We start from the raw sequence: 20,025 nt of genomic DNA, 5'->3' as shown, positions 1-20,025 counted from the left end.
TGCACCCAGCTTTGTAGGTTATTTTTAATAGGTATATTAAATTAAATCTCATTCATCAGTCAGCAACCATATCTGTGAAGGGTCACATAGTATGCTTTTCAGGTCATGTGTCCTCACAACAATAGGTTCAAGTAAATGACTATGGGGGTGGGGTCCCCATTAATACTAGGCTTTCAAACCCATGCAGTCTCAGGTGTGGGTTACATACCACTGCTTTTCAATTTTTTTAAATGTTGCCTTCTGTCAAAATACAGTTTTGCAAAAAGTAGAAGTATAGCCAAGAGATCCTTTCACCCTTAACCCCCTTTCCTCCAAGTTTCTGGTTGAACTATTATACGACAACCTCCAAACCAGTTTAGTGTCGTCAGTAGAGTGTGGTTTCAGCTCTGTCCTCCACACAAAGGGAGTTGTTCTCCTGCCATCTCATAGCCAACTTCCTCACCCACCAACCATTCCCTTGGCTTGAGGATGTAGTTAGTGTTTTCCATCTCTGACATTTTGACATTTAGGATGCTCTACAGATGGAGTCATGTAGCATGTAGCATGGCTTTCTTTCATTGAGAGCCTTTCAGGCTGCTGCATGGATCAGTGGTACTCCCTTCTGTTGCTCTGTGGTATTCTGAGGAAGGTACACCTTTTACCCGGTGACGGGAGTTTTCCTTGTTTTAAAGTGTTCTTTTAAGGTTATAGCAGTTAACTCTTAGGTTTGAGTCAGTACCGAGTGACTGACACTATAGACCTCGACCATTATGTGTGACTCTGTTAAGGCAGATATTCTCTTCATTGTTCATAGACAAGCTTCTAGCTTATATGGAGTTCAGAGTGGAGTGCTCCCTCCATAGCCAAGTTTTTGATTGGATTATATCTGTTATTTTTAAATTCCTTGAATTCATTAAACTCACTTATTTAAACCAAGTATCTTTGGTCAGCTTGCAGATTAGCAGGGACACCATAAGCCTACAGTTGAAACTTTCTTAATCCTTATAGAGACAGAGACTTGGTTCGAATCTCAGGGTTACCACTTGAAATCTGTGGACTGAGAAAAGTCACTTAGCTTTCAGCCTCCATTTTCTCCGTTGAAATGAAACCAGCCCTGTCTTACAAGGTGACTGTGAAGAGCCCATGAAATTACCTCAAGAAGACATCAAGAAAGAGAGAACCAAATCAATATGACTCTAACATGAATAAAGCCATTACCTCCAGTACTGTTGGTGAAAAATGACAGTTTTAAAAATCGAATAGTATTTATTAACAAGACTGTGGAAAGTGGTGGTGGGGTGTAACTGCTGAAAATCATGTTTTTAAGACACGGTTTTGCTGACAGCCAAGAGGACAGGAGGGAGAGTATTTCTGTGGGCTGAGGTAGAATGACCTATGCTGAGAACACAACACCAATTAACAGACCTGTGAAGAAATCGTTTAAATCAACATCGCCTGCACAGCCTGCCATCTGCTTCCTGTTAAGCAGACCTCCCTTTTTTTTTTTTTTTTTTTTTTTTTTTTTTGCTTGGTTCCCCTGTTGGCTCTCACGGCTCCGAGCTCTGCTTCTCCTGGCTTATCACCATCATTTTCTTGGCCTGAGTGGAAGTTTCCCTAAGGATCCTCTCTCTACTGCTGTTTTCCACGACGTCTTCCCTGGCGGTGTCCTGCTTTACCTCTCATTCCCCAAAACCTACATCTGCGTCCCTCACCCTGGCCTCCCTCCTTTCCATCCTGCTGGCTGGACGACTCTGTTGAACTCAGGATTTCCAAGAGTGGGGTCATTTTTCTTCCTAAGATGGATTTTTTTCCAACTCCCTAGTTCTAGCCACAGCCCCACAGTCTCCTCAGGCCTCTTGCGTGTAAACTTTACATTGTCCCCAAACATTCATGTTTCTCTCTCTTCCCCATCCTAACCCCCCAAAACTCTAGTCACATTGGAGAGTCTGCAATACATTTTACCCTTCCTTGTTTAAGTCTCCATCCCATTAACAGACCCCTGTCCATTGTCAAGTATATCATGTGGTCTTCCGTAGCTCTGTGCAGGGTCCCTTGAAGACATGCATGCCTCTGGTGACTCCCTTTGTCTATAGAGTAAAAGCCATCGTTTTATTCCAGTATAAAACCCCTAGGCTTACACTTAAAACTGAGAGAGAATAAATAAATCTTTTTATACACAAATTCCCACAAAGCAAAAAGAAGTATTAAAATGGGAAATCTTAAAGCTGTCCATAATGTTTGGTTTTCTCTAACTTCTTTTAAAATAACTTATCTTCTAACTTAGTAACATACCTTCTCATTTGCTGCCATTTTTCTATGTTGGACCCATGTATGAGTTCTTTTCAGTATATTTAGTTATTGCTTGCAAGACTTTTAGTCCTGTGGTAGAAATTCAATTTTTTGTTTGACTTATATCTTCAAGCAGTACTTAATTTTTCCTTATTTTTAAAGTGTGTGATTTGCAGGTATACGTGTGTGTGTGTGTGTGTGTGTGTGTGTGCATGTGGTAGAGAAACCAGATGTTGATGTCAAGGGTCTTTCTTCATTGTTCTTCATGTTATTCTTTTGAGACAGGCTCACTCACTTGAAGCTGGCCCTCACTGATTGACTAAGCTAGCTGATCAGTGAGAGCCCCGGATCTGCCTACCTAACTCCCCCCCACCTCCAGCGCTGGACTTGCATGCATGTGTGGACCATCATGCCAGCAGCTCTCTAAGTGCTGGGAAGCCACACTCAGGTGCTCATCCTTGCACAGCAAGCAACCATACCCACTGAGCCACCCCTCCAACCCCATAGTAGTTTCCTTTGTCTAGAGAAGACATGGACCAGTTTTCCCTGAAACATCACTGACAGCCCATCTTCAGCCTAAGCAGAATCCCAAAGACATGTCCAACAGATAATTTGTGACTGTATGCTAATATATTAACTTTGTCCTTATGGCTAATGCTCTCAGCACCTCATTTACCTACTAAAGCAAATAATTATACTCTGCTTGCCCCGAGTTTGTGCCATTTACTTGTTTGGTTAGGTGAGATGTTTATATTAGGAAAAGAGAATTTGTAGGATTAGGGAGGAGGAGAAAGAAGAGGAGGAGGAGGAGGAGGGGGAGGAGGAAGCAGGTGGTGGGGACAGACAACTGTGAGGCTGTCAGGCTACTGAGGTCACCTGCAGTCCCTCATCTCTCCTCAGCCAAGCAGTTCCGTGAAACTTAACATAATGTGCTCTTGAATCCCCTGCAGATGGCAATCAGAAGTTATTTCCCTGTGAAGTCTGTGGGAGATGCTTTGCAACAGATGTTCTGGTAAACATAAAGACGTTTTGTAGATGTGTTTCGTTGGAGTTAAATGAACTGTCAAGTCAGTGAGGAGGCAACGGTGCCAAGATTAAAGACAGATGTGGAGGGGGGCGGGAGGGGAGGTCTGGAGCCTATGGCTTGCCAGGCTGGGAGGACACTGAGGCAGGCTGATAATGCCACGTTCAAAAGTGACCCTATTAACCACAGTCCCCCTGAAAGCACTCCAGATGGACTGGGCTTGGCACAGACAATTATCCCTTGAGAGATTTTGGCTCTTCCGCCTTTTCTTTAAGCATCAAAAATTCAAATTTCAAGGCCAAAACACCAGGGAAATTAGCTGGTCGAGAGGAATGAGCATTGAATTTCAGGCATCTGGAAACTTGGCTCATGGCTGCAAATTTGTCACGAATTCTGACAAATCCGGTAACCTTGCTGTTTTCTGCCTTGCCACGTACACGGAACTCTGATTTCAAGGAGGTTTTCTACCATTTGTGCAAATAATGCATGGGTATAAGCCTGCTCCAGGATCTAATTTTCCAGATACAAACTAACTGCATGTCAAATCCCCAGGCTTTAAAGTCAAATAAAAATTAGCATTATTTCAAACAGGACAGATGGGAGGGGGGCCAAACAGATGCTACCCCCTAACCTTGTAAAGAGGTGACCAAGAAAGATGAACTTTTAAAAAGAAACTCTTAAGATGATAATGTGATCATTTGTCTGTTTTGGGTCATGGGAACGGTATCTTGAAGTTGCGGGGTTCAGGGTTTAAAAGATAAGGGACCTCCAAAATGAGGTTGTGGGTATTGCTTTTCTGGTTAATTTAGAAATAACCTGCTCCTCTGGATAATCTAAGTGTGGGAGCTGCTGAAGGTACCCTCATCCAGGTCTGTTGCAGTCCTGGAACTGTCTATCAGGAACTTCCACTGTTACCTTTGCTAGCTAGGAGCTGCAACCCTAAGAGATCTTGAGACCCAGGAGGAGCCTTTGGATAGGGACCAGCAAATATCATATACTTTGCATACTCATGAGCCTCAGTCTTCAGCCTGTCTGTCGGCTGTAAGAGCACTTGGTCGGGAGATCTGATGACCTCTCTTGGAGTTTGACATGGATGATTTACAGGAACACAGATTTTGCTAGACGCTGCACTTGAGGTACTGGAACAAAGCAACTTTGCAAATGGTAGCTACTGTGGAAGAGGGCAAAGGTGTCTATGATGTCCTGAAGGCACGCACAGTAGGCATTGTGTTAGTTCACTTTCTGCCGGCGTGCTGAATCGAAACACTCTGACCTAAAGCAATCTTAAGGAAGAAAAAGGTTTTCTTTGGCTTATGGTTCCAGACAGATAAGAGCCCATCGAGGCCAAGAAGACAGGGTATGGTAGGGAAGGTACAGCAATAGCATCGGGAAGCTGGTAATCACATTTTATCAACACAGAGGAAGCGGACTAAATGAACAGGAAACAGGCCAGTCTTGCTAATAGACTTTCTGCGAGGCCCCACCTCCCAAAGTTCCCTTGGCATCCTCACACAATGCCCCCCAAATGAGGACCAAGTATTCAAATCCATCAGTCTATCTATGAGAGACATTTCTTATTCAAAGAACCATACCATAACTTTATAAAGGGAATACCAAGCAGACCTCTGTGTATTTTTCCTTTTTCTTTTTTTTCTGTTAGAAATATTGAGTGTTTAAAAGATTACTGACTGGAATAAAAAACATATAGCCTACATATTGGAATTTGGGGTATAAAATCAGATTTTAAGTAAAACTCTTTAGCTAGTGTGTTAACTCTCTGCCTATAAAAGAATGCCTGAAGTAGTCACATTAGAAGCAGAAAAGATTCCTTTTGACTCAGTTTCAGAGGTTCCATTTCATGAGCAGTTAGCCCTATTGCTTTGGTCCAAAACGTTTCCATTTATAGGCAGTCAGCAGATGAAAATTAGAAGAAGGGGCCTAGTGCCTCAGTCCTTTGACAGGGTACACCACTGGTGACCACAAATCCTCCCAGTGAGAACAGTTTTGCTGTTCTGTTTTTGAGACATGGTCTCTTTCTGTATCCCAGGCTGTCTTGTCCTCACAGGGCTGCTCCCTGCGCTTTGCTAGCTCCAAGAGAGAGATCTCCAGCACTGAGTCCAGTTTAGAGCTCACCTCTGGAAGGTTCCACAAATACAGAAACCCGTGGAGTACCATTTCTCTTTCCCTAAAGACAAGTATTGAGCTGTCTGACATGGCTGGGGTGAGCTGAGAGATTTGCTGCATGAATTTGCTCCACTGTGGTCTAGAGTCAGAGACTAGACCAGATGCTTCACATTGGCCAGTCAGTGTCCTGGGGGCCAAGTATGTAGCCACTAAAGCTTGCTGATCATGCATCTTCAAATCAAATCCCTACCCTTTCTCGTCCAGGAAAGACATGGACCGATATGTAAAAAAGTATTCAACAAAAAACGCAAACCCTTCAACTCCTTAAAGCAAAGATTACAAGGAACTGACATTCCCACTGTGGGTAAATCTCCTCAGCCCAAGGTATGCCAACAATTTCTTTACTTCTCGTTATAGGAAGTACATTTAAGCTGGTTTCTTGGCTCGCTGTTTTCATTTTTGCTTGATAAGGCAGTCTAACGGCATTTCAATATAATCCACCTTTAGTGTTTTCTGTATAATCTTACTTAGACTTCCAAATAAATCGAAGATACTTTCCAGATGTAGTAAAAAGAATCCTGTTTACATTTTCATTAGAATGCCTTTCAGTCTAGAAAGGGGCCTGGGAAGTAAGTTATTTTTCCCTTCGCTGAGATAAGGTTTCACTAGATAGCTAAGGCTGGCCGTGAGCTGACTACGGAGCCCAACTAGCTTGAAGTTCATGATCCTCCTGCCTCAACTTCCTCAATAGTGAGATTGCAAGTGTGCACCCAAACTAGTAAGAAAGTTACCGCTGGGACGAGCAAGATACCTGCTACCCTGAGTCCCCAGGGAACCACAAGGTGAGTCCCCAGGGAACCACAAAGTGGAAGGAAAGAACTGACCCCTATAGGTTGTCTTCTGATATTCCACATGTGCTGAGGTATAGACATAGCCACACACAAAAATAAATCAATAAAAATGTAATTTTCAAACAAAATTTTAAGAAGGCCACCTTCAGTCTTGCATCGGTCTTTCACTGAAGTTCTATGCTCTCATTACTACTCTGATTTTCTTTCTTTTTTTTTTTTTTTTTTTGGTGGTTTTTGTCATTGTTGTAACTTGACAATATGTTACATGACTTAACATGTTGTCACTGCAATTTCCAAACTTAAAAAAAAAAGTCTCTTTGGGGGAATTTTTTTCTTTGGGGGGGGGATTTTTGGGATAGCATTGGAAATGTAAATGGAGAAAATACCTAATAAAACAAAAGAAAGGACAAAAAACAACCAAAAAAAAAAAAAAAAACCACCAAATTACACATTCCCACTTGCTATAAATTCAAAACCTAGTTATTCAAAAACAACAACAACAAACCCACAATATGTAGTCAAGGGTAGGAGATGCTGCTTTGGTTTTGTGTTTTACAGGTTCAGGCCGTGAGGAAATCTAACTGGAGACAGCAGCACGAGGATTTCATCAACAGGATCCGATCAGCAAAACAATTCACTCTAGTCCGGCCCCTCCCACCTCCAACCCAGGTGTGTGGACATTTGGGTTGCTTTTTGACTTTTAGCGACAGTGACAGTGAATGGCAGTAACGAGGAACTTGAGACAAAGTCTCTCCATTATGCAAGTAAATCTGTTCAGCACACTTTACCTCTTTCTTACATCTCCTCCTGTCTGCACCCCCATGCAACATCATCACACCGGGTAGGGTCAGGACACACCTAAAAGGCACATCATTCCCACTGTGGCTGAGGAACGAAGTTGTACACAGTTCTACACTGGTACAGCAACCTACAGATCCTTGTTCCAAGTGCTAGTCTCACAAAGCAAAGCATTCGCAGTTGTCTAGTTAAAGTGGTTTTCACAGCTTAGTGTATGGAAAGTCTCAAAGCTATAAGAAAGAGGAAAGAATGGAACAATAAGTATTTACATGAAGTCTGAGGATTGTTCGGAGGAGTACTGCCTCTCTATCTCTGTCTGTCTGTCTGTCTGTCTGTCTGTCTGTGCTGTCTCTGTCCCTCTGTTTTTCTTTGTATCTCTATCTCTGCCTCTGACTCTCTGTTTCTGTGTGTATGTGTGTGTGTGTGTTATATTGGGTTATATTAGCACACACACATGCACACACATACACACACACATACACGTGAAGATCAGAGGACAACTTTTAGAAGTCATTTCTTTTCTCTCTACTCTTGTGGGTCTTAGAGATCAAACCAGCAAACCAGGTTGCCAGGCTTGGTGGCAGGCACTGAACCATCTTGATGACCCTGAAGTGAAGTTTTAGATAGCAATACTTTATCCTTGACTGTATCAGTGATTCAACTCTTAAGTGAAACACACACTCATGTTTTCCAAGTTACTTGAAGCATGTTTTTTAAGGCTCTGCCCACATCCCAACCCAGCCAGAATCCAGAATCTAGTCAGGATTCAAACGTTGCTTTCTTCTGTCTTTTCAGATGTTTTCCAGGTCTCTGCTACATGTTTGCCCAACCATCTAACTTTTAGGATGCTGTTTGTTCTGTGTTTGTCTGCTTATTTAGCCAGATTAATATTTAATTGTCACATGTTTCTATAAATTGGAGGTTAGGTTAGAGGCTTAGTTAGATTCATTTTAATCTCTTGTCAAATGTGAAATTGGCAAATATTTTTTACCTGTTGTGTATTGCCTTTGGACTGTATTGACAATGCCCTTTAGTGAAAACACAATATTTTAAATTTTGAACTACTTTTTCTTTTGTTGTCTGTATTTTTTCATGTTACAGCCCAAAATATCACTGCCAAATGCAATGCCAACACTGACCCCTGAGGAACTCTGAGTTTGGTATAAAAGGGCCTCGTGTAGCTCAGACAGACCTCAACCTTCCTGTATGGCCAAGGATGACCCCAAGTTCCTGGGATGCCTCCCTTCACCCCCCACCTGCTGAGGTGCCTGGTGTGTGCCACACTGACTGCCCATCTCTCTGTGTTACTTAATCTAAAGCTCTAGGATTTATTTGTAGGTGGCTGGTCTATTTTGAGTTAACGTGTGTGGAATGCAAGGGAAATCTTCAGTCTTATTCTTCTGCATGCTGATTGCCAGTTTCCTGAGCTCCATTTGTTGAAAAGACCATCCACGAGGGTATTGAGAACTAAAGGTGGGGACCACACTTGACATATGTACATCAGCAGTTTTTAACCTGCAAGTCATACCCTTTGGAGGGGGGTAGCATAGCAGATATCTGCATAGCAGATATGTGCATTACAATTCAAAAATTACAGTTATGAATAAATAAAGACTTTAAAGGGCTATTCCTCCCCACCCCACCCCCTCTCTCTCACATACACACACACACACAAACACACACATGAATAAATAAATCCAATAACTACATATTTGAAAGTTTAATCTCTCTACTCTACCCTACTCATCTATATCTGTCCTTGCACCAGCTCAACTCTGTTTTGACTACCATAGCATTAAAGGAAGTTTTAAAATAAAAAATTGTGAAGGCTCCAGATAGAAAGGGCTGTTTGGACTGTTCAGAGGTCCTCTGACATTCCATATGAGTTTTAGGACTTTTTTTTTTTTTTTTTGGCCTGTTTGTTTGTTTCTTCTACTTCTACAAAAATGTCACTTTGGGGACTGGAGAGATGGCTCATTAGATAAGAGTACTAATTGTTCTTGCAGAGGACCCAGGGTCAGTATCCAGCACCTACATGGTGGCTCATAACCCTCTCTAACTCCAGTTCCAGGTACCTTTCCCTACTCCCGCAGGCTCCTCCTGCACTCACATGGTGCACATACAGACAAGCAGGCTGTCTTTGCTACTTTTCCATTGCTGCAATAAGACCAAAGCAATTTAAGGAAGAACGAGTTTATTGGTGCTTACAGTATCAGAGTTAGAGTCGATGACCATCAAGACAGGGATGGAGAAGGGCAGTAGTAATTAAGCAGGCATGGCACTGAAGTAATAGCTGAGAGCTTACATCTTAACACACAACCATGAGGCAAAAAAAGCTAATTTAGAACAGCAAGAGCTTTTGAAACATCACAACCCACCCCCAAGTGACACACCTCCTCTAACAAGGCCATACATCTTAATCCTTCCCAAACAGTTCCACCAACAGGAAACCATGCATTCAAATATCTGAGTCTATAGTGGCCATTCTTATTCAAACCAACACACACACACACACACACACATGCACGCACATACACACATAAAAAAATAAACAAATAACTTTTGGACACTACTTTGGAATTTTAACAGGGAATTTACTAATCCATAGATGACTTTGGTTAGTGTTATCATTTTAACAATATTGTCTTCCAGTACATGGACCCCACACACACACACACACACACACAAATGGCTTTATATTTATCCATGTTTTCTTCCATTTCTTTTACCATTTTTCAATGTGTAAATCTTTTGCTTTCTCATTTAAATTTATTCATGTTTTTTATCCTTTCTGACAGTATAGAAAATGGATGTTTTTAGCTTCATTTTTTTATTGTGTGCATATAAAAATGCAGCATAGTTTTGGAATATCAAGTATGTATACTGTAACTTTGATGGATATAATAAATAATTAGCTCTAGCGTGTCTTCTGTGGAATCATTAGCATTCTGTACATATGCTTGTATGTCTTTTATTTCCCTTGTATGGGTAAATTCTGTCTAGTGCTTTCAATACTTGTTAAATATAGGAAGCAAGCGTGGGTGTCCTTACCTTGTCTCTGTTGAGTGCAGTGTGTTGTTATGCCACTGTTTCAAGCAAAAGTAATGGTGCTCTTGGTAAGATTTCGACATGTGAAGCGAGATGTAGGAAATAATGGCACAAAGTTGAATGAGGAGAACAGATATGTTTTTCAGGTTTTTACACAAGAATAGATATAATATCATGTGAAAATACACTGGAGGTTACTACAGGATCTCTAAATATTGAGGCAAACCTAGTGTCTTAGGGTTTCCATTGCTGTGAAGAGATACCATGACCAAGCCAACTCTTACACATAAACCATTTAATTGTGGCTGGCTTGCAGTTCAGAGGTTCAGTCCATTATCATTATGGTGGAAAGCATGGAAGCATACAGATAGATGTGGTGCTGGAGAAGGAGCTGAGAGTTCTACATCTTGACATGAAGGTAGTCAAAAGGGGACTCTGTCTTCTGCAGGCAGCTAGGAAGAGACTCTCTTCCACACTGGGCAGAGCTTAAGCATAAGACCTCAAAGCCCGCCCCCATTGTGATGCACTTCCTCCAAAAATGCCACACTTATTCCAACAAGGCCACACCTCCTAATAGTGCAACTTTGCATGGCCTAAACATAATCCAACCACCACACCTAGTAAGACTATGTCAGATATCAGCACGGCTAAGATCAAAATCTCAGGTGACCACAGATGCTGGCAAGGATGTGGAGAAAGAGGAACACTCCTCCATTGTTGGTGGGATTGCAAGCTGGTACAACCACTCTGGAAATCAGTCTGGGGGTTCCTCCGAAAATTGTACATAGTATTATTACCTGAGGACCCAGCAATACCTCTCCTGAGCACATACCCAAAAGATGCTCCAACATATAACAAGGACACATGCTTCACTATGTTCATAGCAGCCTTATTTATAATAGACAGAAGCTGGATAGAACCCAGATGTCCTTCAACAGATATAGAAATTTTACATTTACACAATGGATTACTACTCAGCTATTAAAAACGACTTCGTAAAATTCTTAGGCAAATGGATGAAACTAGCAAATATCATCCTGAGTGAGGTAACCCAGTCACAAAAGAACAAACACGGTAAGTACTCACTGATAAGTGGATATTAGCCCAAAAGCTCACAATACCCAAGATACAATTCACAGACCACATGAAGCTCAAGAAAAAGAAAGACCAAAGTGTGGATTCTTCGGTCCTTCTTAGAAGGGGAAACAAAATACTCATGGGAAGAAGTATGGAGACAAAGTGTAGAACAGAGACTGAAGGAAAGGCCATCCAGAGACTGCCCCACCGGGGGATCCATCCGATATACAGTCACCAAACCCAGACACTATTGTGGATGCCAAGTACATGCTGACAGGAGCCTGATATAGCTATCTCCTGAGTGGCTCTACTGAGCCTGACAAATACAGAGGCAGATGCTTGCAGACAACCATTGGACTGAGTACGGGGTCCCCAATGGAGGGGTTAGAGAAAGGACTGAAGGAGCTGCAGGGGTTTGCAACCTCATAGCAAGAACAATAATATAAACCAACTAGACTCCTCAGGGGACTCTAGTCTCTAGACTCTTCCAGGGACTAAACCACCAACCAAAGAGTGACACATGGAGGAACCCATGGCTTCATCTATATATGTAGCAGAGGAAGACCTTGTCGGGCATCAATGGAAGGAGAGGCCCTTGGTCTTGTGAAGGCTCCATGCCCCAGTGTTGGGGAATGCCAAGGCAGGGAGGCAGGAGTGGGTAGGTGGGTGGGGGAACATCCTTTTAGAAGCAGGGTGAGGGGATGGGATAGGGAGTTTCTGGGGGTGGGAGAGACTAGGAAAGGGGACAGCATTTGAAAAGTAAATAAAGAAAATATCCAATAAAAGAAATAGAAAAAATGGAAGAGAGATATATAACAAGACCTGGATTGAGCAATTGCATATAAATGGCCTATTACTGCAGATGAAAGACAGACACTGTCACCAGATGGAAGACAGACACTGTGCACCTGGATAATAAAGCAAGGGCCAATGGTGTGCTTTTCAAGAGAAACATACTTTAAGGACAAAAACTACGTGCGTGGGGAAAGATGTAAGCCATTATCGTAGAACTGGCATATCTGCTTAAGATCAGGCAAAGCAAACTTGAGGGCCAGCGTTAACAGGGACAGTGACTCAAAGACACACTCATTAAGAAGCCCTATGTGCATGTTCTTGGTGCTCCCAAGAATGTGAAACAAAATCCGGCTAAATTGGAAGGAGGTAAATTAACACTTCTATTAAATTCAGACACGCTGTTGTCCCTACCGTAATAACTAATAGACTGACCCACAGGAAAATCAGTAGAGCTGCAGAAAACTCGAGCGGCAGTACCGGCCAATCTGACCTCCCTGACATTGATAACTGCCAGTGAGGACACATGGGAGGAGCAGATTAGACACTGCTTTCAAGTACACAGGAACACTATATTCAGGGAAGTACTGTCGGCTTCAGTACTTAAAAGGATTGAAATCATACCAAATATATTTTCCTTCTGGCCACAATAAAATCAAATTAGAAATTAATGAAAAAATATATCTGGAAAATGTTCAGGTATTTGGAAATAGCAAGTGATTTCTAAATAGCTTGTGAATCTAAGAACAAATTGCACGTTGGATTGGAAAGTATTTTAAGGAGATGATAAGGGAAACATCCAACTTACAGGGGCTCTGCTTATCTGGTGATAAAGTTTTTCCTTTAAAGTAAAAATAAGAGCAAGCTAAACCCAAATTAAATACAAGGAAAAAATTAGAAGTGCAATTTATTATAATAATAAGATATTTTAAAAGTATTTGATTATCGCAAAAGAGTAAAAATGACTGACAAAGTTCAACACTGTACATGCTAAAAACAGCAGGCACTCTCTCAGCAATGGGAAAATAGATAATTATCCCCATAAAGGCAATCTTTGGAAATTTTCTATTTCTATTCAATCGAGACGAACCGAACACTTTCCTACTAAGCTGGGGGTGGGGGGTAAGCAAGACTATCCATTCTGTCCCCTTCTGTTAAACAGGACGGGAGCAGTGCCCAGTGCCATAAGATATATAATGATATACCATACACACATATATGATATCTGACCTGAAGACTGCACTGAGGCATTAGAGCTCTCTGAATCACAAAGTGCAATCACTGGGGAGGAAACACAGACAGCTCTGGATGCTGCTGGAATCGCAACAAATTCAGTACGCTCTGCACTTCTGTGGACTGAGCAGAAGCAATTAAATATAAAATTAAAAAAAAATAACATCTATGGTAACATGAAAACGTTAAACACTGGGGATAGAGTTGGCAAAATATGGTGCAGAAGTGTAAAATGAAAAACTGGTGTACTCCTTCGAGGAATTAGAGAGGATCAAAATTAGTAGAAAGACATCATTTCCATGGCTTAAGAGACTCGGTAGTTTGTTGTGATGTCAACTCTACCCACATTTCTCTATGGTTTCAATTTAATTCCAATAAAAATAGCTGCAACTCCTCTTTGCTAAGTAGGCGTCGACCAGCTAACTCTGAAAACGTGCAAACTGAAAGGCTCTGGAATAGACAAGCCAGGTTGGGAGGAAACTTATGAAACAGAGACTCTCTTGGTGTCAGGAATCACAGTGAATTTGTTTGTTTGGTTTTGCTTGAGACAGGGTCTCACTATGTAGCTTGGGCTGTCCTGAAACTCATTAAGTAGACTAGGCTGGCCTCAAACGTGCTTGCCTCTGCCTCTGCCTCACGAGTGCTGCTGGGATTAAGGCTGTGGGTTAATGCTCCCCTTGTAGTGCATTTTCTTAATTAAGGATTGGTGTGGGAAGGCCACCCCTGAGCTGGTAGTTCTGGCTTTTATAAGAAAACAGACTAAGCAAGGTGTAAGGGGCAAGCCAGTAAGCAGCACTCCTCCATGGCCTCTACATCAGCTCCTGCCTTCAAGTCCCTACCCTGTTTGAGTTCTTGCCCTGATTGCCTTTGATAGTGAACTTTGACGTCGAAGTATAAGCCAGATTAGCCCTTTCCTACCCAACTTGCTTTTTGGTCATGGTGTTTTATCACAGCAGTAGTAACCCCAAGACAATGTGCCAGGTTAATTAATTGAAGGAAACAGAAGTCTTATCAACAAATATGGCTGGGAAAATTTTGGCATCTATATGAAAAAAATAAACTCTTATGCTTCATATAACAATTAATTCAGGGCTGGCGAGATGGCTCAGCTGGTAAGAGTACTGACTGCTCTTCCGAAGGTCCTGAGTTCAAATTCCAGCAATCACATGGTGGCTCACAATCACCCTCAATGAGATCTGATGCCCTCTTCTGGTGCTGTCTGAAGACAGCTACAATGTATTTATTTATAATAATTAATAAATCTTTGGGCCAGAGTGAGTGGGGCTGATCGGAGCAAGTGGGGGTTTATCGGAGCTAGCAGAGGTCCTAAATTCAATTCCCAAACAACCACATCAAGGCTCACAACTACAGTGTACTCATGTACATTAAATAAATAAATAAATAAATCTTTAAAAATATTCAAAATAGATCATTGACTTACACATAGTAACTACTAAAATTGGAGAAAAGGTAAATAAATCTTGGTCAACAAAGATTAATAAAGCTGAAAGCTGTTTAAAGTGGTGACACAAGCATGCAATCTCAGCCCTCAGGCAAGTGGATTCCAAGTTAAGGCCTAGGCTTCAAAGTCAGAACCTATCTCAAAGGCGTACACCATTGCCTCTCAGTGGGCTCACATTAAGACTGTATAAAGAACACTTATAATTCACCAGAGAAGGCCAAGGGACGCATCGAGCTATGCGATAACATGGCAAGCATGTGAAAAAAGTATTATTTACACTGTCCAAAATAAGGCCACACGAAGGGCCACTACTTATTCTTCTAGTGTGCTTTCTGTTGCTGTGATAAACATGATGAGGGAAGGAAACTCGAGAAGGATGGGGTATTATTACATCTTACAGGTTATATTTCATCGCTGAAGCAGGAGGCTAGAGGCAAGACCTGAAACAGGAGCCATAAAGAAAGCTGCTTACTGGCCTGTTCCCCACAGCTCACTCAGCCTGCTTTTTAAAAATACAACTCAGGACTACATAGGGGTGAGTCCACCCGCATAAACTGGGCCCTCCCATATTAATCCCACATTAACCAAGAAAATGCCCCCATAGATTTGCCTACAGGCCGATCTGATAGAGACTTTTTTTTCACAATTACATTTCTCCTCTTCCTTGATATCCCCTAGCTTATCTATCAAGTTGGAAAAGAAAGAAAGAAAGAAAGAAAGAAAGAAAGAAAGAAAGAAAGAAAGAAAGAAAGAAAGAAAGAAGAAAGAAAGAAAGAAGAAAGAAGGAAGAAAGAAAGAAAAGAAAAGAAAGAAAGGAAGAAAGAAAGAAAAGAGGAAAGAAAAGAAGAGAAGAAAGAACAACAACAAAGAACAGCAAAATTGACTCTTGTCAATGTGACACATAAATACATTATTATTAAGCCATAATCTTGACTTTGTTGCTTATTCTAAGATCTCATGTTTATGTCGCAATATGAAGCATAGTATATAACTTTAAAAGTTCGGTCTTCTATGGCTATTCAAAGTCTCACAACTACGGACTCCTGGAAAATCCCAAATAAGTTACATACTTTATAATTCACAGAGGGAAGAACCAGGATCAGACTCAAGCAAAACGCGTCTAACTTTCAAACTTCAGAGCCTAACATCTAGCACTTGCTCATGATCTTCTAGGCTCCAAAGTGTGGAAGCAGATCCACTGTGAGCACAAACACTGTGTTTGGACAGACAGGCTCCACGCCACACCTCCCACTGTCTTTTGTGGAATTCCCAGAGCCCTGCCATCTGCAGTATATTGGGGTCTCCACTGTAACTGCGGCTGTACCTTCTCAACCAATGGCCTCTCCTGGGTTCTCAGGGCCAAGCCTCAGCTTCTGTCCATGACACCTTAACCCTGCAGTTTCCAAAATAAGTTCCAATGTAGGAGACTCTTACACATTACCAAGTTCTGCTGCCAGCTTGAGATACAGTTTAGTCCCCTCTGGACCACAGCTTCTGTGAGCTGACCCTGAGGAAACACTCTCCAGAAGATGATGTTGGTTTCGGTATCAATTGTCCCAGTAAATAACTGTATCACTTCAGTGCTTCTGCTCTCTTGCTAATCGTAGATTATTCTTTAGCCCCCAAGGGCCAGAAACCCCAGATTCTCAATTCAAACGTACCGTATCTATACTTCTGGTAGTTTTTGCTTTCCTCTGAAATTTTATAAGCCAGGCCTCTGTTGTCTGCATTTCTCAAGATATCCTTATCTTCCAAGCTCTGGCAGAATAGCCCATTAAACTTTGAACACTCAATGGATTTTCCAGCTCAAAGTTCCAATTCCACAGTCCTTCCCCAAACACCACCATTAGGTCTGTCAAAGCAGTAGCCCAGTCCCTTGTATGATTTTCTGTTTTATTTTATATTCTATTGCTGGGGAAAAAAAAAACTACTGACCAGGACCATATTAAGGAGGAAAGGGTTTATTGGGCTTACATATTCCAATTACAGTCTATCATTGTTGGATGAAGTCAGGACAGGAACTCGAGACAGGAACTGAGGCAGGAACTGAATCAGAACCATAGAAGAATGCTAATCTCCGTGGAGGACTCAGATTGGTTTTGTTTGTTTAGTTGCTTGGTGTGGCTCTTTTATACAACCCAGGACCGCCTATATCGAAGTGGCATTGCCCAGAGTGAGCAGAATCCTCCCACATCAATCATGAATTTTAAAAAAAAAAAGAGAGACCCACAGTCTTGTCTACAGGGCAATCTGATAGAGGCATTTTCTCATTTGAAGGCTTGTCTTCTCGGATGTTCCTAGGTTGTGTCACATCAAGAGCACAACATTCAACTCGTATGACTAAAATTAAACCCCGACAACATTGACCTTTGGTTGGAATGTGTAGCGCCTAAACATCACATATACCGCTGATGAAAAGATAAAATAAGGCAGTCCCTTTGTTCTGTTTCCTTAAGCACATGTGAGCCTATATAGCAATCCTACTTCCAGACATTTATGCAAAGGATTAAAATCTACCCATAAAATAGTCTGATAGTCACACTTACTTATGGAACATAAGCCAGGGAACAACTGAAGATGTCCATCAACTGGCAGGAAGGAAAACGAGCTGTGAAGTGATACAAATGACTCTATTCAACAGAACCACTGGACATGAGCAAGATGGATTCTCTATTATGGAAATTACAGAGCAAGTAAGACTTGTCTATGGCAACAGGAAAACAAGCCCCTGGTAATTGACTGGGGCTGCATTTGGAGAATTGTGTCTGGAATGTGGCATGAGAAAAAAATTAGGGGTAAATGTTCTTTACTTTAATTGGGGTGGTTACGCAAATATGTGTATTTGTGAAGATGCACAGACTCCCCACTTAAAACAAATGCATTTTATTATATAAATTAATCTTCCGAAAAGTTCACTTCAAAAGTCTAAAAGCAAACCACAGCGTAAGCACATAGGGACTACCTCGGAGAACTTAAATCATTTGCTATACCAGAAAATAATCTTAATAACTGCTTTATTTTTCTGCATATTAATGAAAATGTAGCTTAAAATAATGTATCTTCTTAATGTGTTTAATGCAAAGATCTATGTCTACCAAGTTAGTAACAAAGTATCAGAGAAAACATACCTTGTGTGTGCATATGTGTTTGTGTTGGTGTGCTTATGTGGTTATGCAAGACGGAGAATAAACTCACCTGTTGCCCTGGGGGACACCATCCACCTCTCTTGAGCTGGCCAGCAGCTCACTGATTAGATTAGAACTGCAGCCAGTGAGCCCCGGGGATCCTTTCTGCACACTCACAGGCAGTGTTGGGATTACTAGCGTGTGCCACCGTGCACAGCACTGTAATGTGGGCTTGGGACATCAAACTCGGTTCATTGTACTTGCTAGGTAACTGTTTTGCTGTGTGAGTCATCACCACAGAACAAAACATGTCTCTTACGAGAAACAGCTCTGTTTCGACCTCAGAAGCTGCGCACTGATGACTGACTTACAGGTACTTCAATGAAGTCAAGCCATGTTGGATGTGCTTTGTGGTCTTCTTTCCTTACTCAGTGGGCTCTAAAATTACACGATTGTTATTACTCTAAAAACGATTGCCCTCACAGAACTCATCACACACTCTACTAATTTTCTTCCTTTTGGACTTTTATGCTAAAATACAATTTTTTTAAAATTAAATTCCTTACTAACAATAATCACCAAACAATACTTCACAGTAGCATATTCTCCTTGCAATTTGATTATGTTCTTTATGAGAAGACATTGCGTTAACCTGAATTCGTAGGCTCATGTGCTAGAGAATTTATATGCATATATGAGGAAAGATTTATCTATACTATGACCTAATAAGCATGAGGAATTTGCAAGCCATTTCCTTTTACTTACCAGGATGAGTCCTCATTTCTAGATCTCAGTCTTCATGACCTGTATGTATATACTTACTCTAGTTCTTACTGGCTTATCCACATCTGCTAAAGATTCACATCTCCATATCATTGCAAGGCTTTGTAGGAGTGCCGAGATACAATACTTAGGATTGCGATCATTCTGTGGTCCTTAGCATGCTGGTCGGCATTCCTTAGGCTGTCAAGGCCCTCAGGGTAATCTTTTCTTGGAGAATACTTTTTATCCTTCTACCTTACCGGAGATCTGGCAACCACCTTTCCTACCAGAATCCTTCTGTGGTCCAGTTTTTGAACTCGCCATCAGTGGTGCAATAATTGGTCCTCTAGGCTTTGAAATTATTTCCAATAGAGATAAACAGGACACAGTAAGTTTTGTGAGCTCACAATTAATAAAGGAAAAGGATTATTCAGTCTGAGACTAGGATAAATAGGATAGATGTGTAGCTGTGACACACCATGTTCAGATGACTCGATGTAAATTCAAACAGCAACCCCAAGGACTCAGCCACAGGGTCTTCTCCAACTCTGTTCTACACCCCCATACCCAGGCTGCTTGTTCCTCCTGGGGGTCTCAGGGCAGTTAGTGCCCCCTTACTAATTGGGAAGTATGTTTGCCTCATTATCTCAGAGACTGGTTGGCAGGAAAATATATTCAAACCTTGTTGCCTCCTTAGTGGTATGCAATTAGAAGCTCACAGAAAAGCAGACATGAATGGAGGGACTAATGGAATTCAGCTCCAATGCTAAATCATTGTCTTCAACTGACCTGAGTAGGTTTTATAGGATCAGTGTGTCTGCTCTAAGACTCAATCTCCCACCTGGGAAAAGCAAGAAATAGCTACTATGATGAATGTCCATTTCTACATAGTTTTTCTACAGCACGGTGAGTCCTGAATTGTCTTGGCTCTTTCTAGTTTCTGAGCAGTTGCTCTTTTGTTTAGAAGTTGGAAGCCTATGCTTGCTGGACCTGTTTCCATACAGCAAGCGCCAGCATTTATAACATTCTCCTATGTCCCACCCTTCCTGTGGTACCAAACCCTCGTGTGGATTATCTATGAACTTTCACAACACCCTGATGAAATGGGCGATATGGTTGTGCTGAGGAGATGGGGGCCTATCTAAGTTGAGCAACTCGTCCAAGTTCAAATGAATAACAAGTGAAGAACTTGGGCCCAAAACCAGTCAGACAGGCCCTAGAAGTAAGCTCATCATTATTTCTTAATGCTGTCCAGTGCTTGGGTTGGTTTTTTTTTTAAGCCATTTATCACTGGGTGAGATTTTCATTTTTTGTTTCTGCATTCAAATATACATTCATTGTCTGCAGAGACATTGCATCTTCATGTAAAAATCAACGTGTGGCCTATGGTAGGCATTGAATGAATGATTAGTACTGGATTCCAGAGTGACCACTAGATCATCTCTAAATGTTTATAATTTT

The 20,025-nt window shown here is 41.5% G+C and overlaps 1 protein-coding gene across 1 annotated transcript in view; it reads left to right on the top strand.

Annotated features, from left to right (window-relative positions):
- Zc2hc1b (zinc finger C2HC-type containing 1B) overlaps positions 1–20,025 on the top strand; it is a 41,152-nt gene that overhangs the window by 3,250 nt on the left and 17,877 nt on the right. The window contains 3 exon segments of the mRNA XM_085842652.1: positions 3,219–3,280; positions 5,681–5,800; positions 6,826–6,936. Of these exon segments, the coding sequence (XP_085698778.1) occupies positions 3,219–3,280; positions 5,681–5,800; positions 6,826–6,936 (293 nt within the window).

Source organism: Mus caroli, unplaced genomic scaffold (genome assembly GCF_978045245.1).
Source record: "Mus caroli unplaced genomic scaffold, Mus_caroli_1 scaffold_9, whole genome shotgun sequence".
Classification (NCBI taxonomy): Eukaryota; Metazoa; Chordata; class Mammalia; order Rodentia; family Muridae; genus Mus; species Mus caroli.
This window is presented reverse-complemented; position numbering and strand designations above follow the sequence as displayed.